At 40.5% G+C, this 26,864-nt stretch overlaps 3 protein-coding genes across 5 annotated transcripts; 2 read left to right on the top strand and 1 right to left on the bottom strand.

Annotated features, from left to right (window-relative positions):
- Positions 1-5,460: 5,460 nt before the first annotated feature.
- LOC104947243 (DNA polymerase theta-like) lies at positions 5,461-9,814 on the top strand. The gene is made up of 13 exons (XM_010773218.1): positions 5,461-5,664; positions 5,940-6,133; positions 6,219-6,347; positions 6,451-6,625; positions 6,773-6,881; positions 7,331-7,413; positions 7,511-7,593; positions 7,671-7,772; positions 7,847-7,958; positions 8,180-8,304; positions 8,412-8,547; positions 8,631-8,737; positions 9,026-9,814. Exons 1-13 carry the CDS (start codon positions 5,508-5,510, stop codon positions 9,137-9,139), a joined length of 1,626 nt encoding a protein of 541 aa, XP_010771520.1. The 5' UTR covers positions 5,461-5,507; the 3' UTR covers positions 9,140-9,814.
- A 952-nt stretch (positions 9,815-10,766) lies between these two features.
- On the bottom strand, positions 10,767-22,764 carry uba6 (ubiquitin like modifier activating enzyme 6). 3 transcript variants are annotated; one of them, XM_010773219.1, is made up of 32 exons: positions 22,734-22,764; positions 22,138-22,228; positions 21,598-21,692; positions 21,447-21,475; positions 21,214-21,308; positions 19,398-19,509; positions 19,044-19,124; positions 18,812-18,934; positions 18,488-18,611; positions 18,087-18,190; positions 17,938-18,000; positions 17,508-17,584; positions 17,290-17,356; positions 17,012-17,155; positions 16,689-16,835; positions 16,519-16,599; positions 16,328-16,405; positions 15,342-15,523; positions 15,124-15,229; positions 14,680-14,769; positions 14,508-14,588; positions 14,262-14,390; positions 14,089-14,140; positions 13,936-13,999; positions 13,777-13,846; positions 13,622-13,693; positions 13,412-13,535; positions 12,707-12,900; positions 12,239-12,366; positions 11,937-12,024; positions 11,703-11,797; positions 10,767-11,467 (listed from the first exon to the last, which is right to left on the bottom strand). In XM_010773219.1, exons 2-32 carry the CDS (start codon positions 22,176-22,178, stop codon positions 11,326-11,328), a joined length of 3,078 nt encoding a protein of 1,025 aa, XP_010771521.1. In that variant the 5' UTR covers positions 22,179-22,228; positions 22,734-22,764; the 3' UTR covers positions 10,767-11,325. The 3 variants fall into 3 exon arrangements, with proteins under 3 accessions (XP_010771521.1, XP_010771523.1, XP_010771522.1); XM_010773221.1 differs by having other exon boundaries at positions 22,138-22,179; positions 22,734-22,760; XM_010773220.1 differs by lacking the exon at positions 22,734-22,764 and adding an exon at positions 22,612-22,628.
- A 1,108-nt stretch (positions 22,765-23,872) lies between these two features.
- grhprb (glyoxylate reductase/hydroxypyruvate reductase b) lies at positions 23,873-26,814 on the top strand. Its single transcript, XM_010773217.1, has 9 exons — positions 23,873-24,132; positions 24,504-24,637; positions 24,713-24,785; positions 25,103-25,219; positions 25,319-25,407; positions 25,500-25,604; positions 25,858-25,993; positions 26,224-26,354; positions 26,519-26,814. The coding sequence occupies exons 1-9, from the start codon at positions 23,879-23,881 to the stop codon at positions 26,638-26,640; spliced, it is 1,161 nt and encodes a 386-aa protein (XP_010771519.1). The 5' UTR covers positions 23,873-23,878; the 3' UTR covers positions 26,641-26,814.
- Positions 26,815-26,864: the final 50 nt, after the last annotated feature.

Genomic DNA, 26,864 nt, shown 5'->3' with positions numbered 1-26,864 from the left:
TTAGGGTACTAGGGGTGGCCTCGCAGGACTCTTAGCGACGCGATGCCGACGTGGAGCGAGGACGCAGTATATTGCGGTACCGTCCCAGCCGCAAAGTTTTGCAACCGCCTTTCGCCTCGCAGCACACACGTCGGAGCGTCAAAAAACAACTAAAACCTTATAAAGGACTCGTAAACATGAAGATTCCCGATGCATCCAGTGTTATTACCAAATACAGACCACAGACAAATTAGCACAAATTAACACATAAAGGATAAAACAACAAACATCTGATGCCTGTGTCAATTGAATTATTTATTAACATTTATAAGGTCAATATTTGCTGGCTGTACTCAGTTTCTACACAACGACATAAATCACTTTTTTTATCGTAAGTAGTAGTATTCATAATTTAAGATTATGATATATATTATTCTAAATGTGCACCCGGACATTTGCCCGCCTCTTCTTGCGACCGTACATAAGAGATGAACTTGTCTGATGCCCCCGCTCACGCCTTCCGTCTTCCTCGGCCAAAACCCACGTGTTGGGAGTGGGTTCGTTTCCTTCTGTTGTTCCACTAAAGAAGTAGTGCAGCACGCCTGCGGTTGGTGTAGTCGGTTAATAAAAGCCTACTTGCAGGTGAAGCACGGACGGACGCCGACCGCGGCGCAGTTTTATCCTAAGTAGGATATAAATCTTTAAGGGAACCGCCCGCTCTCGAAGACCCTGCCCGAAGCTCGGCGCCTGCGCGCCCAGACCATTCTCGTCGGTAACTGAATCTCACCGAGCTGCGATTTGGCCGCGTCAGCCGTCGCGTCTTGCGAGTCACCTAGTCCCGCCAATGCTTCGGTGGAGGAAGCAGAGGGCCCCGTCCACACAAACCTAGTAACAGGTCACGACTTTTCTGGTCCGGTCAAAGTTAGAAGTTACCCGGGAACCGGACTATCTTTTCCACGCCGGCCTCTCGTCCTCCAACAGTTGAGTTTACAGTGCTATGTACCGGGTAAGAAGAATAAGGGAAATGTGCCTAAGTCAGAGGACCAGGAAACGTCTTTTTGGTCGGGGTTTGTACTATAAAGGTGGGGGTAGCAAAGTTGTCATCCATACCACAAGAAACCTCTACGTTGGTCGTAAGAACGAGGAGGTTTGTGAGATCAACTAAAATGGTTTTCATAATAAAACCACGTAGCTGGTATTCACTGTAAGAGGGTTAGGAGAAGACCCTAAGCCTAAGGTTTTAACGGAGAGATCCGTGAAGTCTGCCCGGACCTGTACATTGACCGAATTCCGTCCACCCTGTGCAGGCCCGTTGCGTACCTACAACTCAGGGGACCGCCGCATCACCCATGACTACCATACGGAAACAAATGAAACCAGGGTCGAGAGACCGTCCAGTAACTCGAATCGCAGGGGGGCACATCAAGACCCTAAAACGAGTGGCAAGTCTTTGCCACTCGTTAATTGCTACAGGGCCCCTGGTATGTTAAGGATGACCCTGGTGTTTAGTTTAAAACAGACCCTTGAATAAAGCCCTTCCGTCCACTTTTGTTTTATTTTCAGTTGAAGTTTTTACCCAGCAATAACGTTTCATACACCCGACGAGTTTAGATCTTACGAAAGATGCGGCAGTGGAGACGACCGACTGACGACGATTCTGAGGCGCGTTTTTCGTTGCCAGTGTGTCAATTTTTTTTCTTCTTTCTTACCGACTCCCACCAACTTATTTGTCGGGGAGCTAACCGTTCGGGGTAAAGACGGCCTGACGGCTTTGCTTGTAGGGTTCCGCTAGTAGGCTACCGTACGCAGAAGGTAGACTACCATATCAATCCAACAGGAATTCACAGTTACCAATCCGATTGCGATCGATTGCGATCGTTGACTTCACAGCGGAAATGTTACCGTAGTTCGCTAGGATTTTAACGCACAGTTACAAGGAAAACTTCAAGACACTTTTACTACACTTTATTTCAACTAGTCCTATTCTCCAAACCGGATAGTAAAAACGATAAAGTAAACAGTCGCGTCAGTCACTGCGTCCGATCTAGAATCGACATTTTTGCATTTCCGTAAATTCGATTAGTAATTCGAAAAGTAGGAAAAACCACAAAATAAAAAAAAAACCAGTTCTAACTTGACGTCAGGTCTTAACCCACTTGCTAATCTTTCCCCAGCGCTTCATTAAATCACAGTTAGTTGAGACCATACTTTATTACAACAGTACATTCTCTCTCATTACAGCGTCAAACAAAAACACCGATCGATTAGAGGGTCATCTTGAAAAAGGGAAGTTTCGTTCCGATGTTACATGCATCACTACCGTGAGCTACCCGTGCAAGCACCCGTGCGAGCGAGCTTTCGCACAGAAATTGTTCTTGCTTGACTGGCACTGTAAACACCGTACAGACGTAAAAAACCCTAGGTCGCCTTTTTATACAAATATAGATTATACTTTGCGTTTCTGATTTTAATTACGACATCTTTTTTTTTTATTTTTTTTTTTTTTATAGTTTTCTGATTCTAATATCTACCGAGTATGTTTGAACAACATAAAAGGGTGAAAACATTTGTAAATAAAATGTTAACTATTACAAAAAACAGGAAGATGTAGATATAATTTTGTTTCTGTCCCCAGCCGAGTTCTGGTAGTAGTCCCCGAAATTCATCCCTACCGTGGCCGCCTTAATAGCCCGGTGGGCTTTTGTTAGCCGGGCTTTTACCAATTTTTCCGGGAAAAGCCCAAACGCCCCGGCTTAAAGTTCTCTGTGCCCAATGCAACTAGTTAGTGGAAGGCGTATAAACAGGCCCACAAAACTAAGTTCAAACCACCTCATTCAGGCTTCACACCTTTCAGAAACGTCAATGTGGGGGAGGCTCTTTTATAGTCCGACTTGTGTCAAATGTTTAGCGTTAGGCGACGGGAGAGTGCAGACTATAAAACTTTATAGAGGTCTTCGCCGCTGTACAACCGACAACTTCTCGTCCGGCCGGCGCTCGAGTGCGACCAGCGTGTCGGCACGAACAAGCGGCGCAAAACTAATGAAGTAGTCGTTGTTGTGCATCCATGGTTTGAATTCTCGTTAAAACAACTTCCGGACCGTCAGAAATAAATGTCGATAAAAACAACATACCGGATTGACCAGGATCTTACAAAACTACGTCAAAATTCGTGGAACCGAAACAAGAACTACGTGAAACAAAAACATGCAATCAGGATGTCTCTTTTTCTTTTCGTTGAACTGAACCTTAATTACATGACACAACCGTAATTGTCCACGACTTATTTACAAAATACCTGGGTATACACTTAATTAATTAAATTCAATTCAAAAACGGTTATTAGTACTAGAAAAAGGTATTAGTCCATTCGACTTGTTGTAACATTTTTTTTTTTATATATATATATATGAGACGATAATTAGTAAAGCGTAAAGCCCGTCAAGCCAAAAGCCCGGTTCGACAAAAGGATAAAAGCCATAAGGTCAAAGCGGTTTTTAATAGCGTAAGCTACGTGGGGGATCCGAATCTGTTTCAAAATATGTTGTACATGGGCCCAACACCACCCACTTACTCACTCTCGTCTACTAACCTGTAAGTACCTTACTTTCTATCTTCGGTACGTTAATATAGGATATCCATGATGACTGAAGCCTTTCCTATTGACATTAATCTTGTACTTTGTCTATGTAAATAATTTGAAATACCTTGAAGACAAAAAAAATAATAGTAAGTAGTGGTGAAAATAACGGTCTATCTTCCAAGCTAAGTACGTTTTGTGGTCTCTGGTATGTCGGTATGGTATAACTTAACTTTTATGTTTAGGTCTTAACGAAGTTACAACTTGCGGTTACTTTAATTTAAAACTCAGACTATAACTCTTTTGGTTATCTTTTTGTACAGAAAATTTTTGTTTGAGAGAAAGGGAAAGATTTGAGGGAATCCTTCTCCGTGTCTTAGTTTCTTTGATTATAAGTATACAAAAAAAATTTTTCTTAAATTTCATTAAAAAAAAAATTTTTGAATGTTACCACCTGGTTCTTCAGATTTTTACCAACCCAAAAAAAAAAAAACTTTTTTACTAAATTTCAACAACCCATTTTGTTTTTTTCATAGTTTTAAAATTATAAAAAATAAGACGTATTTAATTCCCCCTTTTTTTTTGCTGCTTTATTGTTAAAAAATTTTTAAAACCTTTTTTGTTTTTTTGACGACCAATTATAAAGGGCCCTTGTTTTTAATGTTTTTTTTTCATTCTTTTTAAGCCCTGTTCCAAAAAAAAAAAAAAAACACCCTGTGACTTTTCCCTTTTTTCAAATTAAAGCTCGGGACTGGGCAAAAGGAAAAACACTTTTTTAGTTTAGAACTTTGGGTTGCCCCACCTCTTGTTGAAAAAAACGCACCTTTCGGGGGTCTAAAGCTCCCCCTTTTCTTTAAATAGTTCACCCCAGGGGGAAACATTTTTACAGAAAAGGGTAAAAAAGGAATTTATTAACGAAAAAAGGGTTTGTTAGAAGCATTTCAAGGTCCTGGAGTGGCCTAGCCAGTCTCCAGATCTCAACCCCATAGAAAATCTTTGGAGGGAGTTGAAAGTCCGTGTTGCCCAGCGACAGCCCCAAAACATCACTGCTCTAGAGGAGATCTGCATGGAGGAATGGTCCAACATACCAGCAACAGTGTGTGAAAACCTTGTGAAGACTTACAGAAAACGTTTGACCTCTGTCATTGCCAACAAAGGGTATATAACAAAGTATTGAGATGAACTTTGGTTATTGACCAAATACTTATTTTCCACCATCATTTGCAAATAAATTCTTTAAAAATCAGAGAATGTGATTTTCTGGATTTTTTTTTTCTCATTTTGTCTCTCATAGTTGAGGTATACCTAGGATGAAAATTACAGGCCTCTCATCTTTTTAAGTGGGAGAACTTGCACAATTGGTGGCTGACTAAATACTTTTTTGCCCCACTGTATATAGATGATGTCTTATACTCTCATTGCCTTTTCCTCGTTTAAATAGTCAGACATATGATTAGGATTTACATTTCAGGAAGGGCAAAAGGTGGATTTCCAAATGGTTAAGGACTGTGGGGTTTTATGCTTTAATGGTGGGGATGTTTAGACAATGCCTAAGAGAATTGATGGGTGAGACCAGTTGGCTATTTTCTCTCTACTATATAGTGTAAGCTGTGTTCGGGGTGCAAAGCCATTTTATCCTTTGAGGATGAAGTTGCTCTGTTCCTGGGTTTGAGATTGATTTCAATTGTATATAAACTTTCTCTATTACTTTATTAAATATAGCAAAAGACAAACTTTGTCCATGAATCATTTATCAGTTTCTCTTAAGGGAATTAGAATGTCCTCCACAATGGGACTTTAAATGAACGTTTAAGAAAAACCTGAAAGTTTATAAGAACCTTTTCTGCTATGAAATGTGTTTCGGACACTTTATCAAAGTTGTTTTGATTGTCTGCCACAGGTTGCGTGCTGGCTGTTGGACCCTGGCAGTGAGGAGAGGACTCTACCCAACATGGTGACGGTCTACTGTCCTGAAGAGTTGTCTCTGCTGGGCGGACTTGGAAACCCGCATGCACACGATCCTCGTGTTAGGGCAGCAACCAAGAGCGTGCTCGTACACGCTGTCATGAACCATCTGACCGGCCTGCTAGAGAAAGACGGCATGCTTGGTATAAAGAGTATATATATATATATATTGTCACTCCTACTGCTATTTATTTAATTTTTACTTTATTATTTGCCCCTTTTGTTTGTTTGTTTGTTCACCATGTAAAGCGGCCTTGGGTGCCTTGAAAGGTGCTATACAAATTGAATCTAATATTATATTATTATTATTATTATTAAACAGTCTAACAGACATTCATACATTTCCAGAGTATAGATATAAGTGTGTAAAATATACGTAATTTAACCCTTTTTTAATGTTTTTAAATGCTCGTGACAGACTTATTCAGAAGCATTGAGATGCCCTCGCAGGTTTCTTTGGCTCTGTTGGAGCTGAATGGAGTGGGCTTCAGTGTTGAAGAGTGTGAAAGACAAAAGCATGTGATGCAAGCCAAACTCTCAGCGCTGGAGTCCCAGGCCTACAACCTGGCCGGACACAGCTTCTCCCTCACCAGCATCGACGACATAGCACAGGTCTGACCATTGTCCCAGCATAATTCAGCAGAGTAAAACTTCCCATTTCCAAACGTATGTGTCCTCATATACATGTGTACTATAGGTGTTGTTTTTAGAGCTGCACCTGCCTCCAAACGGTGACGTAGGTGGATCCAAAAGTAGGAAGACTCTTGGCTACACCAGGCGAGGCGGCAGCAGAGTACGACTTGGAAAACAGTTTAGCACCACCAAGGTGACATCTTGAAGTTATTACACTGTATCTGTTGTGTGAAGATCAGGTTATATTTGTGAGATAACGTGCCACTTTGTTTAAACCGAATTGTAATGGTTGGTAGGATGTTCTGGAGAAGCTCCGCCCTCTGCACCCGTTGCCAGGTGTGATCCTGGAGTGGAGGCGGATCACTAACGCCCTGACCAAGGTGGTGTTCCCCCTGCAGCGGGAGAAGCAGTACCACAACACACTGGCCATGGACAGAATATATCCCATCGCCCAGACACACACAGCAACAGGTAATACACATACACACACACAGACATTAAATACGCCTGTGTGTGGACACACCTTAATGTCATTGGTAATTTAATACTTTTGTTGGATACAGTTTTTATTTGAAGTAGAACTACAGCGTGCATTGACCAAGTTCATTCTGTTTTCAGGTAGAGTGAGCTTCACTGAGCCCAACATACAGAATGTCCCCAAAGACTTTGAGATTTCCATGCCCACGGTGGTGGGGGAGAGCCCACCTTCACAAGACGGCAAAAAAGGGTAGGTGAACATCAATATTCAGTTTATATCTGATGCATATAAACAAAAAAAACAAGATTATATTTTCCATATTTCAATTTTAACGTTTATTTATGGATTGTGCTGATACGCGTGGATTTGAGTCATCTATACACCTTCATTTGTTTTTCATATTTCTACTATCAGTCATATGAAAATCTCTGCAAAGACTATGACTTATAATACACCTATAACACTGCAATGCAAATCCCCCTTTGCTATGTTGATTTGAGATAGGGTTTAAAAGTGAAATAAAACATTTATCAATTGATAAAGACAGACTTTAGGTATTTAAAGTGAAAAAATAACATACTACATGATGTATGTGGGGGGGAATGGTTTGGAATTCCATGAGTAATCACCAAACTTGGCTGGAGTTACATTAAGGTTAATACTTTTGTCCAACTAATGCACATACTGTTTTGATACAGAAAGAAAAGACGCTCTGTGGTGACCTCAGAACAAGGCCCGGCCTTCTGTGTCAGCATGAGGCATGCCTTCGTTCCCTTTTCAGGTTACTATAATGATATAGTTGCTTTGTGTCACCTTTACTGTCTGCAACCTTGTCTCAGACTGCTCTACCAGTTGTGTCTCTCTGTACTGTGCTGTAGGTGGGATGATATTGGCAGCTGATTATTCTCAGCTGGAGTTGAGAGTGTTGGCTCACCTCTCTAAGGATCAACGCCTACTGCAAGTCAGTACAAAGCAAGGAAACATCACATAACTAACATAAAAAAACATGTCAAATAAATGAACCGTGGGCATTGCCAGGTGCTGAATGGAGGAGCAGACGTGTTTCGCTGCATCGCTGCTGAGTGGAAAAGCATTGACCCCGAGTCTGTAAACGACAACCTCCGACAGCAGGCCAAACAGGTACAGCTAGGCAGGAGAGAGAGAGAGACGGTCACATGGACCCGCATGCATTCTCACGGCTGTTGTCTTTGCAGATTTGCTATGGCATTATCTATGGGATGGGAGCGAAGTCTTTGGGGGAGCAAATGGGAGTGGAGGAGAACGACGCGGCCTGCTACATCGAGAGTTTTAAGGCTCGATACAAAGGTATACACTGCTGTTTGGTTTTCATTGTTATAAATTGTTTGTGCATTTTAATATTTTGCAGTTTGTCGTGGTAACAATCCTACAAAAATGAATTGTTCATAATGTAATCCCAAGCATTGTTTGCAGTTATTTAGTACTTTTATAAAAGAGGGTATAATCATTAGAAATACAGAAGTACAGGGAACAGAAATGAAGTATCCATGCCTTGTCTTGTGTTTCAGGGATCAATGCTTTTCTGAGAGAAACTGTGAAGAACTGTATAAAAAACGGCTATGTTCAGACACTGATGGGCCGCAGGAGGTACCTACCTGAGATCACTAACACCAATACGCACGTCAAAGGGCATGTAAGCACGTTCTTCATGGGAACTTTACATTGTTTATTTGTAAGATGGGCAATGTTTAATTAAAGTGTGATTATTGAATTGACTACATTACATCCCCGTGTCTTCAGGCAGAGCGTCAGGCAGTAAACACAACTGTGCAGGGTTCAGCAGCAGACATTGTGAAACTTGCCACCGTGAACATCCAGAAACGACTACAAAAAACATATCCTGCAGCTCCCCTCTCTCACCAGCACACACATTCAGGTGACTTAAATCTTATTTCCCCCATTATGTATACTCTACATGCAGAAATAGATTAACCATGTTCTATGATGTCTGTTATACAGCCAGCAGTAACCGCAGGGTGCGAACATCTCCACTCAGAGGAGCCTACTTTGTACTGCAGCTGCATGATGAGCTCATCTATGAAACCACAGAGGAAGACCTCATACAGGTAGGAACAGTATTTGGATTGCTAAATCATCAGTAGTGTTTGGTAGGTATTTTATAGTAGTTTAACAGGTTAGTTACAGTTGTATGCATGCATTGATAAGTCTCATTTCACAAAATAAAGAACAGGGCCCTAATATGATACAGTATGTTAGCAGTAAATGATTAGCCTGTGATGAAAGATAACAATTTGTTCGTTTTGAGTAATGTAGACTATATATTTCCTACGAATTCTAGCGGAGAGAAACTGGAAAAGCCCATACATAAACATCATTCTTTGTATTTCTGTCAGGTTGCTCATATAGTGAAGAGGGAGATGGAGTCAGCAGTAAAACTGTACGTAAAGATGAAGGCCAAAGTCAAGGTGGGACCCAGCTGGGGCAACTTGCAGGACCTAGATATATAATGGAAATGTGTTTATGTTCGACTAACATGAAATACATTTTCTGTAAGGTTCTGTAATATATGTTGGAGCTATCATTTGTACAGAAATCTGTATTTTTAAACCCTAAATGAACACAAATGAAATGCAAGATGAAAACATGCTTATGATGGCATATGAGCTCTAAATGAACTATTGAATGTATTTATGCTCTATCCAACAGTGTACAGTTATCAATTATATTTCTAGTATAGAATTGTATTTACTGATATCCCAACACGAGATGATATGCAAGATATGAGATGTTTGGGTTAATTTCTCTACTTTGAAAACATGTGGCTGCAACAACACTTATTTTCATGAATGAATAATGTGCTGGTGTTTTTTTTTGTGAATGGTTCACTTTATAAAATGTCAATTTTTAACAAAGGAACATAACACCTTCCCAGAGCGGTTAAGGTGAGGTGTATAAATGTATTGTTATTTTCCACAAATAGCCTTCATCTAATATACAATATATATTCTGTGTGAAGCTGGAGAATGTTTTGCCTTTTGTTCACTACTAGGAAACAGATGATTGAAATTTTATAAAAGAAAATCAGCAAAATAGTTGAAGGTTTTTTTTCTGTGAAAAAAGTAGTAGTTGTATATCTACTGTTATTATGTAAAACAAAGACACAGAGCAGCTTTAGTCTTGTGGACATCAAGAAATCTTATATTTTATTGGACCATTGGTTGAGTTGTCTGTCACAGGAACATACATCATTGTCACATGTTGACATTGTTTACACTTATGACATTCACTGCACAAGAAATGTTGTCGATATGATATGATATTTCCTGTGCAAAGTGAATTGCTGAACCTCTGGTTATGGGGAGAAAAATAAACGTGGCCAAATAATCATTTTGTGTCTTGGGACCGTAATTCTATTACATAATAGAAGTACGATTCACTATTTATACCCCCTTTATTGACTTTTGTCCATTGTTGATTCACAATTACCATGACTCCACGGAGCTCATCAACACAGGCTCAGTTTGACACAAAAGTGACAAGAATTATTAACAAGTAAATAAATACATGTCATGGACACACATCAATAAACAAATGCAGTTGTTTATCAAATAATGAATTAACAGCACAGATTTGAACAGACGTGTTTTGAAACAGTAGGAGTGTAATCCTGGATGGTTGAACAGATGTTTTGTGTCAGTCAAAACATTTTTTATTTCTGTGTGTGACAGCCATTGAACTCATGCCGTTAATCTAATGAAGAACATACTGTTTAACCAAATATGTTAAGTATTGTCAATGCAGTCGTTACCTAAGTATTTATCATGATAGGTTAGACTAGCAGCTACAATGAGTGGGTGGCTTTACATGGAAAGTAAAGCCCAACGGATTGAGGAGCGATTAAATCAAATTGCTGCTTTTCTGAATAGTTGGCACTTGTCAATAGCACAGTGACACATCCCTAAGAATTGATGTGCATCATGTGATAAAGCATGGTAAGATGCTGCCTGTGTGTTGCTCTGTAATGTTTTAGGTAATGCCCGTCCCCTTTGATATGAGGCAGTCAAGGTGATCATAAAAGAGAACAACCATCGGCAGACACAATGATAATCAGTATCTTTGGTGGTTTCACTGTTCTGACCTTTTGCACCTGGTAATTGTACATACATTATGATTTCTAGCCAATGAGAGGACAGAGGAAGAAGACGTGATGCCTACCAACTACAAATCCACATCCCTGCCCCTACAGTCCTATCACCACCCGCTTTAGGGACTTGCAGACTATAAACAGAAATTAGACAAATAGGGAGTATGCAAGTTTCTGTAAACATAGTTTTTAGTCAGACTCACTGCCACAAACAGAAACAAATGTTATGAATCAATTAAGGCATCCACACAGGCAGAGCTGTGCATTTCACCAGAGTAGAAAACAGAACAGAGAAAATATGTACACAGGTACAGTTAAGTGCTACTCAAGCAGCCTTGTGTGGGCTAGAACAAATCTGGCTCCAGGACTGGCACTGTCTTGCTCCATTACTTACAGGGGGCCGGTGTTGGGCCAGGGGCTTTGCCCGTGTCAGAAAACATCCTGAGGGAAAGCTCTTGGCCATGGCCCAGGTTATTTAGGGTACAAGAATTTACATGAAATAAGGGAAGTAAGGACACAAGAGGTTTGAAGACGACATCCAGGAAGGTGTCAGGGTGTCTCTCCATTGCGGCTTAAGAAGTACCTGACGGGGGGGCCGGGGAGGTCATCGTCTCCGTCCGCCTCTGGAGCGAAGGACACGGTGAGGTCAACGTAGCGGCGGTCCACTGACGGCTTGATCAGCTTCTGCATTCTGAACAGAGGGAGAGGCAGGGTTAAGTGCATCTGTTGATTGGTTTTAAATGATGATGAGTCTTTGTCCAGGAAACCTGCATCGATACAGATACACAAGCTAAAGTCCAGAAAGTCATACAAAGATTATAAAGAGCATCTTCTGAAGCCATATAGAAAGAAAGACTAAGTGACTTTGTCCAGCAGACAGACTTCCTGTAGTTTTCAAAAGATCTGTTTTTCACGGAAACACTTACGTAAGTTTGAGTCTCTTTGAGTGTCCAGGCATCACAGGCACATATAGCATCTTCACACCATGTACGACCATAGTGGGCTCCATTCCATACTTTTCCTGAAATGAAACATCAAAACCCTTGAAAAACACAACGCAGCAGTAAGAGACTTCAGGGGAAATACGATGATGTGGTAACTGCATCTGAAGTAATAATAATAAACAAGTAGGATTAGTTAACAAGTGAATGGTGTCTCACCCTGACTGCATTCATGAACTCAGAGAGAGTGAAGTCCTCATGGCCAAAGATGGTCCAACAGTCCCAAATGGAGAAGTAAATGTTGTCCCTGGGAGAGAAGGCATGCAGCTGTCATTACACTATAACTGTTATAATGATGACATTTGGGGCAATTTAGCTGAGATTTCAATGAATAATAGTCGTGTGGTGAGAAAGACATCTTCAGTGTACGGTCAAAACACACATGCTAGGACAAAACGTTTAAGGATGTATCACTTTTAAGCAGTTTGGGACAGTGAGAGACAGTGTGCGTTTGCCTTTACCTGATGAGTGTCTGTTTCAGTGGGGCAGGCTCAGTGAGCACCATCACAGGGATAGCCAGGTTAAAGAAACAGTTTTTGAAGGACTCAAAATCATAGCCTCCAACCACCTTGATCAACTCGAGGGCCACCTGAATACATCAAAATAATAAAAAGGCAAATATATTGATATAATATTGATATTGAAAAATGTATTTGGTTTCAACAATGAAACCACACTTATCAGCATTTATTTACGTTGACATCATAATACTGTCCATCCATCCATCTCCAACAGGCACAAGGTAGTCAGGACATATATACATATTATATATGTATATCCATATGTACTGTAACCTATATATCCTAGAAATAAGTGTCACATTTTTTTTGTTTTCTTATTTCACAAATTACATTTTTTGTATATAGGTGTTTTAAAACAATGACAGCAACTTAAACCATCACTATGGCAACATTTAAAACATCTCTCACCAGTCCAGCCACAGCAGCTGTTGCTGTGGCGATAGCGGGGATGATCTTGCCAGCGATGCGTTTGGTCTTGAGTCTGTCCGCGGGCTCGATGGCGTACATCCTGGCTCTCAGAGCAGATGCTGAGGTGACAAAGTCAACATGGCCGTTGCGGTCATCGTCCTTTTCAAACAGCAGTGGACTCACCTGTAGCCTCTCTGGAAGCACAGACAGTATCAGCTGTTAGAGGTGGGGTTACAGTGATTGTAATATAGGCATGCAAACGTAAAGGTCACCTATAATGCAAAAAACACGTTTTCATGTCTTTTATACATAAACATGTGTCCCCTCTGTGAAAAGAGATTCTGAAAGTTTCAGAAGAAAAAAAAACCCCTCTCTTTTTGTCCTGATCCATTTACAAAAAATCCTGTCTGTAAAAGAGCTGATCAGATTTTGTCCATTTTATGATGTCATAACGTTTTTTTGGGTTGTGTAACCATTAGCCAATCACCAACCAAGGTAACACCCCCTCCCCACCTTATCACCTGAATCTCCTCCTAGAGCACCATTGTGTGTTTTTTTAACCAAATACCTCGCAGAGTATAATAGGGGACCTTTAATAGAATTGGGAAATAGAGAGCCTGGCTCCTAACTATTCACAACGATGTATAGGATATTACTTAACATCAGTGTCCATTGACAAATATTGGTATTTATTTAATTGTGAACCTGCTGTGACGTTGTCCGTAGCGATGGCCTGCTCCAGCTGTGCGATGGCCTCCCTCTCCTCCTCACTGCTTAGAGGCATCTTCATGGAATCAGGCTTCTTCGCCGACTCATCTGTCTCTATGCACTGGAAGGGACAGAAAACAAAAACACTAGATTAGGATATTTTATGCTCAGACAGAATCAAAAAAACGTATATATGGAGAAGCGTACTTTCTGTGAAGGCATGTACTCGGGAATCTTTACTCCTGAGAGAATCCTGGTCACCGCCTCTTCAGAGATATCCTAAAATAATAATAATGAAAAGTTTAGTCAGTGTGTGTGTGTGTGTGTTGGAGTGAGTAAATGTGTGAGTGTATGCGACCTACCGCTTCTGAGTAAGGGATGTTATAAATCCCTGCGAAGAGCCGGGCAGTGCTGACAATGAAGGTGAAGTGCCTAAGGGGGACGGAGGAGGTTTGGGAAAGCTTAGATAGGAAACATCCAATAAAGGAAAGGCTTAACCTGTAACATTAGAGCATACTCACAAAGAGTCTTTCAAGTCAAAATCAAAAGGTGCTGGAGGTCTTTTTGGGGACTGCCAAAACAGACCTAGGATACAAAAAAATGGTACCGTTTTGATGCAGATACAATTATTTTTGGTAAATTGAATAATACACAATTGTTTGAGAAAAACTTACTTCCATCTTTTAACCTCGTGTCCAGCGGGAAAGAGTGCAACAGTTGTAGGGCCTGCATGAGAACAAAACGAGTAGCATGTAATCACATTCAGGTGATATTGTGTAGCTTCCAACATATATACATAAAGCAAATCAAATGTTTTTTTTTCAATTTTAAGGAGGAGACTCGTTACCTTTCTCTTGAAATACTTTTCAAACTTCAGTCGGGCATTAACGACGCACTGGTCCCACTGGCTGGGCCGTTTGCTCAGCAGTTTAACGACCTGGAAGGCCCCCTCCAGACTTTCTCCCACCTGCATCTTCTACACAAATAAAAACACAAACACAATCTTTTCAAACCAACTATTACATCGCTGGCCAAGATCAACACTAATGTTTCTTATAATAAGTCGGAGAAACACTTATGACAAAAGTCTTACCTGTAGCACCGCGTCAGCCGAGGAGTGGGTCTGCCAAAATGAGTTGTACATGGAGGGCTTGTGGACGAACAAGTTCTCAAACTAGACAAGAGCAAGGGAGACATTTTAAAAATTAGGACAGCACAGTTATAAAAATGATAATCAGCACTTTTTGGGTTTCAAGCAGACTGACCTTGTCTCTGGCCCACTGAATAGTGTGCTCTATGACAGAAGGGAAAGACTTGAGAGTGCAGAATGGGATCTCCTCTTCTGGGGGGTCCCTCTGGGGAGCAAAGGAAAACATACATTTAGGAACATTGTAAAGACTTCACCCACATTTATAGGTTTTCATTTTTATAACTCACAACATATTTTGCTACTCTGAGCATCCACACTACTCTGATATTTTCAAACTCCTAAAAACAGAGACTTTTGAAAATGCTGCTGACATTTTTTGTTTAAAAAGTCCCGGATGATGCTTTAGTCGAGCAGGGCAGAAACCAATAGTTGTAACGATTTCACAAATATCAGGGTACGTTAATGGTCATGTAATATGCGTTTTCAGGTGTGATGGTATGGAAAGAGATTATTCTGAAACTAGGTAGTCAATAGCATACACACTCTCATACACACTCACGTGGCTGTTGTAGGACTCTGTCAAATTTGGCACGATGATTTCAGTGTGTCCTTTAGTTCCCATGGTGCCAGAATCCAGGAGAGGTTTCTGATTGGATAAACAGCGGCTGAAAACACAATCAATGCACAAAACACAATATCAGTTGTTGGCCCAAATAGTAAATATCAACTGAATGATTTAACGAGCATTAATTGTGTCATCTAAATATCTGCACCCACCTGTCTACATATCTCCGAGCCTCCACGTTGTCCAGCGCCGTGACCACCAGGTTCAGACGGGAGTAGAAGACGTCGTTGTAGACGCTCTCAGTAGCAGGACACACCTTGTGGAGATGAGCGTCCACCTGCAGCTCCGGGTTGATCTCTTGAGTGGCTTCTGCTGCCGTGGTACTCTTCGGTTTCTGAGACACAGGGAGACAGAAAAAACAAGTTAATGTCTGTTTGGCAGAGGTGGGAAAAGTAATCAGATATTGTACTTGAGTAAAAGTAGAAGTACCAGAGTGTAGGAATACTCTGTTACAAGTTAAAGTCCTGCATTCAAAATGTTGCTCAAGTAAAAGTACAAAAGTATTGGTCTCTGAATAAACTTAAAGTACTAATAGTAAAAGTACTCATTATGCAGATTGGTCCATTTCAGAATAATATATATGATATGTTTTGATTATAATTACTGATGCATTAATGTGTTTATTAAAGCTGGTAAAGGTGCTGTTAGTTTAAATGACTTTGTATGCTGCAGGGTAGCTTGTGATTGTATTCCAAGTGTAACTAAAGTCTTATTTAAATGTTGATTATATTTCCCATTATTAATCCAAATCTTCAAAGTAACTAAAGGTATTACATAAATGCAGTGGAGTAAAAGTACACAATTTGCCTCTGAATTGTACTGGAGTAGAAGTAAAAGTAGCATAACATTGAAATACTCAAGTCAAGTACAAGTACCTCAAAATTGTACTTAAGTACAGTACTTGAGTAAATCTACTTAGTTACTTCCCACCACTGCTATTTGGTGCATGTGGTTGATTCGGATCGAGTTTCTCCTTCACTCTGACTGTAATTCGATAACTTTAGTATAATTATCTTCCTGTCTGATTCAATATTTCTTTCGATTTGTTTACAGAATACAGCTGCATAGCAGTAGAGACACAATTTCACATATGGCAAAGGTGAGCTGAAGGTGAGTAAATATTGAAATAGACGTTTACCTGTATATGATGTGGTCTGAAGAGAAACTGCCGATTGAGGTTGGACTTTTCTATAAGGTCTGGGTCTGTGATGAACACCTGAGAATTGACAGATAGATTAAAAAGTCTTGCTAATTACATAAAGTTAAAATATTACAATTCATAAAAAACACATTCACACAGAGTAGAGGAAATGCAGAAAGAACACCCACCTCCCCTGAGCTGTTAGCCAATCCCACCCCAAGCAGGGCGAAGTTTTTCAGCATTTCACAGCCAATGGCACCGCAGCCCACCTGGAAGAGACCACAGTGTAGTGTTAGGACATAAACCTTCAAATAAGTCAATATAAAAAGAGATGTTGCATGCACTGCAGAATCCTTACCATGAAGACCCTGAGCTTGTGCAGCTCTACACACATCGATTCACCGATGCAAGCTCGTAATCCATCATACCGATCGCCCCTTGGTAAAAACTCCTCAGCAGAAACAGACTGAAGTGGCCTGACAACCTCGATGGCATCGAGATAAAACTTGAGAGAAACAGAAAGACATGATAAATTACACATAAAAACATTGTGGGAAAATGTTAAAACCCTAAAACTAATGGTTTCATATGCTGTGTTGCAATGGTAGATGGAGCTAATGAATGTATTAGCCCCATTTCACTTGTGTAAAGGTGGCCTACAGTTTACTTGTGGTAACCTACCCACTGCTGCAGGGGTGCAAACTTCCCTGTGATGGCCTTAAGAACTTCTTGGCTGGCTAGACCTCCCACAGCTGCTGCTAACGGAGGAAGAGTTCCCCTCGCTGTTCTCGAGAGACAGCGTACCAACTCAGTATTCACAGGAGCCTGGAACCAAAGAGGAAGAGGGGGGGAAAGAGAAAGAGATGCATGCATTGGGTTGTCAAAGAGGGTTTATGTGCATCTTTGCAGGTTCAATCAAATCAAAGCACGACGGACTGACAAAAGAAAAAAACACTCACTTTGTTCCTGAGAGTTTCATTCACTTCCTCGGTTAGCTTCAGTAAAACCTCAGCATCCTGTAAACACCTGATGGCATAAAGAGAAAAACTGCTCACAACGGGGTCACATTTCAACTTCACACACTGAAATCCAGACATGTGATATCCTTAGGGACGGTTGGAGTACAAAGCAGAAGACACCGTGTCAACAGTGAAAAGCAGGGAAATATTTTGTTTACCCAGTGTTGGGAAGTCTACTGTGCTGCTCCTGAAAGACGTCCAGAGCACACATGGCGGCATGGATCTGTAGTGGGGCCTGATGGGTAGATGTAAAAAGATTGTGAGGAAACAGCTTGGATAAACAAAAAATAAATAAAAAAGGGTTTGGCATCACGTATCAAGGTCAACATTTAGATATATGTCATCACAGAAACATGAACTGTAACAGCCAGAAAAAAAAAAACACCACAATTTAATAATGCATACTGACAAAAAAAATGCTAAATAAGGACACATGCTCTTTGGTTGGAGGTTGTGATGGCTTTTTTTTTCTGAACGCTCACTGATAAGTAGCTAAAAATCAAATTCAAGCTAAGCCTGCTCTGTAGGTAATGTTGCACAATCAATGGTGATCTTGCTGTGTGATGATGAACAGCTTCAAGCGCTCACCTCTGGTTTACTGAAGTCTGGAGTCATGACCTGTGGATCACACAACTGCTTCTCCATCGTCTCCTGAAACACCCAAGTGGACAAATGAAGGGTCACACACACAAAAAGTGTTGATTTAGAAATGTACTTTTTTTTTTTTGACAACTTACAAATCTGAACGTCTTGGGGGCTTTCACCATAACAAAGAAACCCCCATGTGCATATGACTGCAGTTGGGATGTGTCCCCTATTGAAAAACTGTGAGGGGAAAGGACTAATACCACACACACACACATTCAAACAACACACAAACAAGGAGAGACATAAACAAAAGACAGAAATAGTTTTTATTATTATTTTGTACCTTCAAACTAAAATGATTTAACAGAATCTGCACTAGCAATAGTTCAAGAGTACGTTATGAATAGCAGCGCATTTGTTTTCACCTTGTCGATTACAAATATAAACTCAAACCATATTCTAAATATGTTGATCTGTGGTGATAACCATCTTTCAGTTAAAAAAATATATATATATACTGAACTTAATATTGTCAATATAGAATTAATACCTGAAACTGGCCTTGCGGTGCCGTTGAGCTCCACCATGCCGTGGACCTCTCTGAACACAACACTCTGGCCTGTCTGTATGCCGTGGGGTTGGTTGTCCATACAGGTCACCACCCCAGGATTATCCTGAAGGTTCCAAAATAAAAAGGAGATCAAATGTTATTTTGAGCAGGCACCGTCATTTTGGGCTCATATTTCAAAAGATAATTCATGGAACTGCATCTTTATGTTTACGCAAACATCTGTCTCTTCGAACACACAAAGATGGAGCTCATTATCATATTTAATGATACAAAATAAAATAAAGAAGAAGATGGATAGAGTACCTGCGTTATACTATGGATGAAAATCTCCTTGGGCTCCTCTCCTGTGGGATCTGACACCTCAAACTCATCTCCAAAATCACAAAACACCCGCACACAGATGCCGTATGCATCACAGCCGATGAACTGGAAAACATACGGGCAAAAGGTTCATATGTGTGTGTTCCCCATGTGTAAGACATGGTTTAGCTAAAGCTCTGAACTATGGATAACCACTATATGGCTGTAGACTTACTCTGATAGGGGGTTGGTGTGAGTGGCAAAACTCATTGACTCTCTTCTGTAGACTCAATCTGGCTTCGCTGAGAATAACACACTGAAAGAGGAGGCGGAGCAGAAGAAAAGGGTTATTTGCAATCTAAAAAATAAATGACAATGAAAACATTTTTAGGTGGTTTAGTCAATCGACACAAACATAATTGCCCTGTTGTTTTCTTAATGATCATTAACCAAGATGTCCTGCTGTTCTTCATTTTGTATCATATTAAACTAAATATATTTTGGACTAACTAAGCAAGAGGTTATATTTGGACATTTGAGACCTTTTTAAAAAGAAAACACACAAATATTTTAGAAACAAATATCTTACCTGGTACTTTCCAAGGAAGCTGAGATCTGTGTTGTCGTCCAAAGCAGAGGAAGATGTGTCGACATGGACATAAGGGTTCAACTCTGCAACCCGAGGGCACACTGCCTCCACCCTGTGGTAGAGAAGTAAAAGAGATTACATATGAATGTGAGAAGAAATAAATCAACAGGGGAATAGATCGAAGAGTTATCATATGCATGTGGATCCCAGGAAAAGTATGTTCAGTGCCTCCGGAAAGTATTCATACCCCTTCACTTGTTTCACATTTTGTTATGTTACAGCCATATTTTAAAATTGATTACGTTCAATTGTTTTCTCAACATTCTAGACACAATACCCCATAATGACAAAGTGAAAAAAGTTTTTGAATAATTTTTGCAAATGAATAAAAAAAGATCAAATATCACATAAACATAAGTATTCACACCCTTTACTCAAAACGTTGTTGAAGCTCCTTTGGCAGCAATTACAGCCTCAAGTCTTCTTGAGTATGATGCTACACGCTTGGCACACCTATCTTTGGGCAGTTTCTCCCATTCTTCTTTGCAGATTGTCTCAAGCTCCATCAGGTTCTCTCCAGAGATATTCAATCCGGTTCAAGTCTGGGCTCTGGCTGGGCCACTCGAGGACATTCACAGACTTGTCCTGAAACCACTCCTTTGTTATTGTGGCTGTGTGCTTAGGGTCGTTGTCCTGTTGAAAGGTGAACCTTCGACCCAGTCTGAGGTCCAGAGCGCTCTGGATCAAGGATCTTTCTGTACATTGCTGCATTAATCTTTCCCTTGATCCTGACTAGTCTCCCAGTTTCTGCTGCTGAAAAACATCCTCACACCAGGATGCTGCCACCACCATGCTTCCCTGTAGGGATGGTGTTGGCCAGGTCTAGTTTCCTCCAGACATGATGCTTGGCATTCAGGCCAAAGAGATCCATCTTGGTTTCATCAGACCAGACCATTTGTTTTTCTCATGGTCTGAGAGTACTCTAGGTGCTCCATGGGGGCTTTCATGTACCTTTTACCATAAAGCCCTGATTGTTGGAGTGCTGCACAGATGGTTGTCCTTCTGGAAGGTTCTCCAATCTCCACAGAGGAACACTGGAGCTTTGTCAGAGAGACCATCAGGTTCTTGGTCACCTCTCTGACTAAGGTCCTTCTCCCCCGATGTTCAGTTTGGTTTGGGCGGCCAGCTTTAGGAAGAGCCGTGGTGGTTTCAAACATCTTCCATTTGCAAATAATGGAGACCAATGTGCTTTTTGGGACGTTCAATGCTGCAGAAATGTGTCTGTACCCTTCCCCAGAACTGTGCCTTGATACAATCCTGTCTCTGAGGTCTACAGACAATTCGTTGGACCTCATGACTTGGTTTGTGCTCTGATGTGCACTGTCAACTGTGGGACCTTATATAGACAGGTGTGTTCCTTTCAAAGTCATGTCAAATCTATTTAATTTACCACAGATCCAATCAAGTTATAGAAACATTTTAAGGATGATCAGTGGAAACGGGATGCACTTGAGCTCAATTGTCAGTGTCATAGCAAAGGCTGTGTATACTTATGTACATGTGATATTTCATTTGATTATTTTTAACATGTTTACAAAAAATTCTTAAAAAACGTTTTCACTTTGTCATTACGGGGTGTTGTGTCTAGAATGTTGAGAAAACAAATTCATTTAATCAATTTTGAAATATGGCTGTAATATAACAAAATGTGGAAAAGGTGAAGGGGTATGAATACTTTCTGGAGGCACCGTACATGCTATATGAGATTGTGAGTAAAGTGAGAGGTTAAGATTAAGAATCCAGCGTTGTGTAGTACCTTCTCCTCTGGCTCAAAACATCCTCTTTGCGGATAAAGAAGTTGGAGCCCAGATCCACGGTTTCACACTGCTTTGTGTCATGAAGGGTGACTGCCTGTGCACAAAATAAATAAAAAAGATAATGCCACAAGAAAAAAATAAAATTTCTTAAGATGCTACATATTGAAAAAATGATATAGTGTTGCTAATGTAGCAATATTGGACAACCATAATGGTGAACGAGATCGCATACCTTCACACCAGCCAGGACAATATTCTTTGCTGTGAAACCAAAAGGGAAGTTGCTTAGTGTCAAACCACAATTGGCGATGTAGTTAATGTGAATACTTTGGCATTGAATATCTTTACAGTGCTGTTGTGCAATATGTTATCATTTAGCATACCTATCTCAATCCCCAGTCCACCCATTCCACTGAGAAAGACGGAGGACTGGGCCATCTGGTGCATAGCACTGTCTCCCAGCACATAGCGCTGGCGGCTGGACGGAGAGAAGGAAGGAAGAGGAAGTGTGAGGACAAGTGATAAGAGAGACCAAGAGGAGCAATTCAAAATAGCCCTTTTCTAACTTTAAAATGCTTTTTAGGAACATTCTCACTTGCTGATCATTGAATTGATTAATGATTGCATTGTTTTATATGTAACCTGTGTTGTGTTTAAATACATGATACAATGTATTCCTAAACATGTCTCTACAGTAGAGGTATAAAAAGTATTATTATTAAGTGCAAGTCATTTATTTTCCAATGGAAATTCATGAGAGGTACCAGGTAGCCTATATTATGCATCGTTTAAGGGAACCTGACCTTGGTTGAAACAAAACTGAAAACCTCTGGCATAAAGCAATGCCAGATATTCCTTGTCTTGAAAAATCTGTATCCGAAGTGTAAGGGGTTTAGTAAGGGAAATAATGTAAATAGACTTACCTGTAAAGAGAGTCGTCAATCTCCATCGAGTCTGCAGCCATACTGGAAGGGGAAGAGGGGGGAATTCAACTGTCTGAGATAAAAACTCCACCTTATACAAATATAAAAGTACAAACCGTGATTATTAAAGATATAAAACGTTTTGGTGGTTATCGTTTTTAATCTAAAACCAACGCCCTGTTGTGGGTTAGCTAACTGGCTACATTACCCTCAATGTGGCTAACTGTCAGCAATGTGGTTGACTTGACAACTGTCAAAAGGTTAAGTGTCTGTCTTGATCCAATAAAGTGAGGGATGCTAACAATCACATACCACAACAGTAAGCTACCGTAATACAAACGCTGGCTGATGTGTGAAGCTGCTGAGTAGAGCTCAGTGTTAGCAGCTACAGCTAGCTAGCTCTGAGTGCCACTGCTGCCTGGAGCCGGTAGCGAAGACACTTATCTTAAACTCGTTAAAAGTGATGACACATACGTTAGGCTACGAATACATCCGCAGGGTAGACAGATATGTCAAGTGTTTCTATTCTACAAATTTATATAAAAAATGCGTTTTGAATATTGTCACAAATTAAACCAATTATTAGACGTAGCTACCTGTCAGTATGCGCGACAAGCTAGGGCGAATGAATGGTTGTGACTGGTTAAAAAACTTGGAGTGGTTCCGGGTTACCGTAAGCACATGACCAAGGCCATCCAATAGGTTCACAGTGTTTTTCAGGACTACATTTGTTATTGAAATATCCCCTATTTTGGAAGGATAAGCACCATAAAAACCACCTAAATGTCAATTTAAAAGACTTTTCTATATAATTATTTTTATAAATATACCATTTGTGAAATATTAAATATGGATTTTTGCATTTTCAAAACTCAATAAATCAGCAAGTCAACACTGGATTTTCATAATAATGTGACATTTTGTCAATGTTCCAAATTTTTGCCAATTTTTTCTTCTTAAAACGTTTGTTGTTACTAAACTTTATCTTCCGTACAAAATTGTGTATAAGTTTGTATGCATTGTATGATATTACTACATGACAATTAAAACTGTTTGAAAATACATCAGCAGGAAAACTACTTCTCACATGTTCGATCATTAGCTCCAAACAATATTACCCAGTTGTTAATCTGTCTCTCTTTTTTATGATGATACAGACAAAGACCTCTTCTCATCTTATTTGGACAATATTATTTTGTATATTATTCACAAAACTCCTTGGTCAGCAATCAAACCATTATTTATTTGTAATGTATTAATTCATAAATGTATTTATGTATTTTAATGAAAGTCAGCTCCAATTGAAAAGTAAAGACAAAATGCAAAATATATTTCAGCCAGAGACAGAACTAAAATAACAACGTTTGGTCCTTTACTGTTCAAAGAAACAAAGGTCAGCAGCAGAGTGAACCATTTACATCCTACTGTCTCCCATTCGTGGGGATGATTTCAAGAAACAACCCTATGCTGTTCGGGATCTACTGTCTTTGTAAATGTGTGTGTGGTGGGTGAGATCAAGAGGAACATTTCTATTTATAAATCTGTGTTTTAAATTCTGTTATGCCTGAAGTGAAATGACCTATTTACACTTAAACCAGACTCAGCTCAAATATTTGACTCAGTGATTTTGTGTTTGGTTTGTGACAGACAGTATTTTTCAACTTCAGAATTTAGAGACACACTCCCTCTTATCATATTGGTTGAATACACAGACAGGAACCTCCCCCTGAACTAGAGCCAAATGATACACAACAGGCTCTGCTCTCCAAAGCACCACTGTCATCTCTCAGACACCTGCCCACAGATTCACTCTCATCTTGCAATGTGGTGCAGTCGTATGGCACTGCGTCGGCTCCAGCAGGTTGCTGTTACTCCTTTGAATATGGCTGGAGGTCTAACAAGCAAGGTGCAGAGGGAGATGTCAACCCTGCCACGGGTGTATATCACCCGACAGATCCCACCCGAGGGCCTGAAGATCCTCCGTGAATCTGGACAGTGAGTACTGGTGACCTGTTAACCACTTTAAATCAATGTTTTTATTATAGAATATTCTATATGACAAAGTAATTGTGTATTGTAGCTGATTTGACTGTGATACTTGCTAATGTTCTGCTTTGTAAAGTTCATCATTTACTTTGAGTAAACAGGACTGCTAATGTTTGACCTAAGGTTAGTCAGATAAGACTGGTAGCCTGAAGGGTATTCCCCTGCAGCAGAGTTAAAGAAATGTGCCTCTATCATTTACAGTATATGTGATATAGCTTGAGAACTGTAACTGAAGCTTCAGCAACTAATTACTTTTTGCACCAGCAACAAAAAAACATTCATTTGATTTGTATAATCAGTCATGGTTTCTGTTTTCCTAGGGTGCAGTTTGAGCTGTGGGACTCCGATGATGTCCCCGTGCCCAGGAAGGAGCTGCTGCAGAAGGTCAAAGGTGTCGCTGGTCTGGTCTGCGTGCTGACGGAGAAGATCGATACCGAGTTGTTGGATGCTGCAGGTCTGAGGAAAGTCTGAACACAATTAGCATATTTACATGTGTTTATGTGTGTAAATGATTGATGTGCTCTTGCAGGTCCAAACCTGAAGGTTCTCAGTACTATGTCAGTGGGTTTTGACCATCTCTCCTTGGAGGAGCTGAAAAAAAGGTGATTCTTCTCCGTTTAAAAAAATCTTAAGGCTGCATTTGACAATACTACTGGTTAGTGCAATTATTGGTACATGTGTTTGGGAAGTAGTGAGCATAGGTCAGGATAAATAAGACCTGTGTAAAATCTAGATGTGTTTGAGTGTATGTAAATTGATGTTCTGACATAGTAGATGGAGACTACATTAAGTTTAATTCAATTTCTCGATTTCAAGGTTACACTAATGAAAAAAACACTAACAAACTTGTGTCTGCCAACCCTTTGTGACATACGTGTATAAAATTGTGTGTCGTTTGTGTGTTTTGCCCTTTCCCCAGAGGGATCCGTGTGGGTTACACCCCTGATGTTCTGACAGACTCAGTGGCTGAGCTGACGGTTGCTCTGCTGCTCACCACCTCCAGGAGGCTCGTCGAGGCCACCCATGAAGCCAAAACGTAATGTTGCCTACTCACACACCCCAAATGTATCCATGTATACATCAACAACAGTTTTTCAAGGGTCAGAGGTCAAAGTCTCTCTCTCTCTTGTGTCAGTGGTGGCTGGGGCACATGGAGAACTCTGTGGCTGTGTGGACACGAGCTGGCCGGCAGCACTGTGGGTATCCTGGGTCTGGGGAGGATTGGTGAGCATGCAGTATATAAAACACCACACACAACATGCCCATCATTTTGTCATCAAACCCACATTATGCATAAATGTCGTTTGTGCTCTAAGGTGTGGCTATCGCCGAGCGTCTGGCGCCTTTCAAAGTAAAGAAATTCATCTACGCAGACGTGGCCCCTAGGCCTGAGTTGGCCAGTGTCATCAATGCAGAATATGGTAAGCATTATAGATTTGTGGATACTAAAATATCCTATGCCAGCATGTTATTTTGCTAAAAACAATGCACAATAGAAACACTGTCAACAAGTTGGATTGTGAAGGCTTTAATAGCATTCTATTATGCTGGCTAGTCTAAGAGACCTCTCACATGCTGATCTCAGAAATACTCATGCCTGTCTTTTGTAATTCATGAAATTAGACATTCAGGATTTTATTCTAATGACATCAATGGTACTTTCCCTGGGTCTAGTCTCTTTTGACGAGCTGGCCAAGCAGTCAGATTTCCTGTCTGTGTGCTGTGCTTTAACGCCGGAAACGAAGGAGATCTGCAACAAAGACCTCTTCTCCAAGATGAAAAACACCTCCATCTTTATCAACACAAGCAGGTACCCTTATCCTTCTTGAGAACATATAGTAACCTATATAACCTTATTTAGATGACATTCATCATTATTTTTAAGGTTCATCTTGTGTTTCTCTCTGTTAGACTTTGAAAAAAGACTGTGCTAATGTAACGACCAACATACTGGATCCGTTTTTCTTCTTAATCTGACCAAGAGTACAGTCTCTTTGCTTTCCCTGTCTTTCTATAAACGTGGTTTCTATGTTGTGTCAGAGGGGGTGTGGTGAACCAGGAAGACCTGTATGAGGCTCTGTCCACTGGGCAGATAGCAGGAGCGGGGTTAGATGTTACTGTTCCTGAGCCCCTGCCCACCAGCCACCCACTGTTCACCCTCAAAAACTGTGGTAAGTCTCTCAGACTTATTAGTGCTTTAACTGCCTTAAAAATTGTTTGTTTTTTTCAAGTGTCACTATTTTGGTTGGTTTTCAAGTGACACTATCTTTGCCAACTTATCACCACCACCACATTCTGACTTTCTATCATTTGTTTTCTTTCTCTCCTCCCACAGTGATTCTCCCACATATTGCTAGTGCCTCTTATGCGACCCGTAACAACATGTCCGCCCTGGCAGCGAACAACCTCCTGCTGGGTCTGCGGGGCGAGCCAATGATCAAAGAACTCAAACTGTGATAGGAACTAAGTCCGCTCGAGCTACTTGACCATCAGTTGAACTCATGTGCTTAATTATTTTTTAGGACAAACGAAAAACTATAACTTTGTGATTGTATGCTTCTTTATTTGCTTCTGTTTAAATCTTCAGTCAACTGAACATGTAATGTTATATTAAAGACTATCTTACTCCTTTGTGCTGTCAGCTTGTACTTGTAAAAATGTCAACTGCAACAAAACGGAAT

The sequence above is a fragment of the Notothenia coriiceps genome, unplaced genomic scaffold, assembly GCF_000735185.1.
Source record: "Notothenia coriiceps isolate Sejong01 unplaced genomic scaffold, NC01 NC01_scaffold00012187, whole genome shotgun sequence".
Taxonomy (NCBI): domain Eukaryota; kingdom Metazoa; phylum Chordata; class Actinopteri; order Perciformes; family Nototheniidae; genus Notothenia; species Notothenia coriiceps.
The sequence above is the reverse complement of the archived record's forward strand: the minus strand, read 5'-3'. Positions and strand labels throughout refer to the sequence as shown.

What these genes read in the sequence shown, in the direction of transcription:
- LOC104947243 (XM_010773218.1), top strand. Translation starts at nt 5,508, where the DNA reads ATGGTGACGGTCTACTGTCCTGAAGAGTTGTCTCTGCTGGGCGGACTT. An exon ending in TCACAAGACGGCAAAAAAGG is followed by an intron (nt 6,882 to 7,330) that starts GTAGGTGAACAT and finishes GTTTTGATACAG; the next exon opens with AAAGAAAAGACGCTCTGTGG. An exon ending in TCCGACAGCAGGCCAAACAG is followed by an intron (nt 7,773 to 7,846) that starts GTACAGCTAGGC and finishes TTGTCTTTGCAG; the next exon opens with ATTTGCTATGGCATTATCTA.
- uba6 (XM_010773219.1), bottom strand. Translation starts at nt 22,178, where the DNA reads ATGGCTGCAGACTCGATGGAGATTGACGACTCTCTTTACAG. An exon ending in CACCGCAAGGCCAGTTTCAG is followed by an intron (nt 18,191 to 18,487) that starts GTATTAATTCTA and finishes GTGTGGTATTAG; the next exon opens with TCCTTTCCCCTCACAGTTTT. An exon ending in AGTAGACTTCCCAACACTGG is followed by an intron (nt 17,357 to 17,507) that starts GTAAACAAAATA and finishes TTATGCCATCAG; the next exon opens with GTGTTTACAGGATGCTGAGG.
- grhprb (XM_010773217.1), top strand. Translation starts at nt 23,879, where the DNA reads ATGATACACAACAGGCTCTGCTCTCCAAAGCACCACTGTCATCTCTCA. An exon ending in TGTCATCAATGCAGAATATG is followed by an intron (nt 25,605 to 25,857) that starts GTAAGCATTATA and finishes CCCTGGGTCTAG; the next exon opens with TCTCTTTTGACGAGCTGGCC. An exon ending in GTTCACCCTCAAAAACTGTG is followed by an intron (nt 26,355 to 26,518) that starts GTAAGTCTCTCA and finishes CTCCTCCCACAG; the next exon opens with TGATTCTCCCACATATTGCT.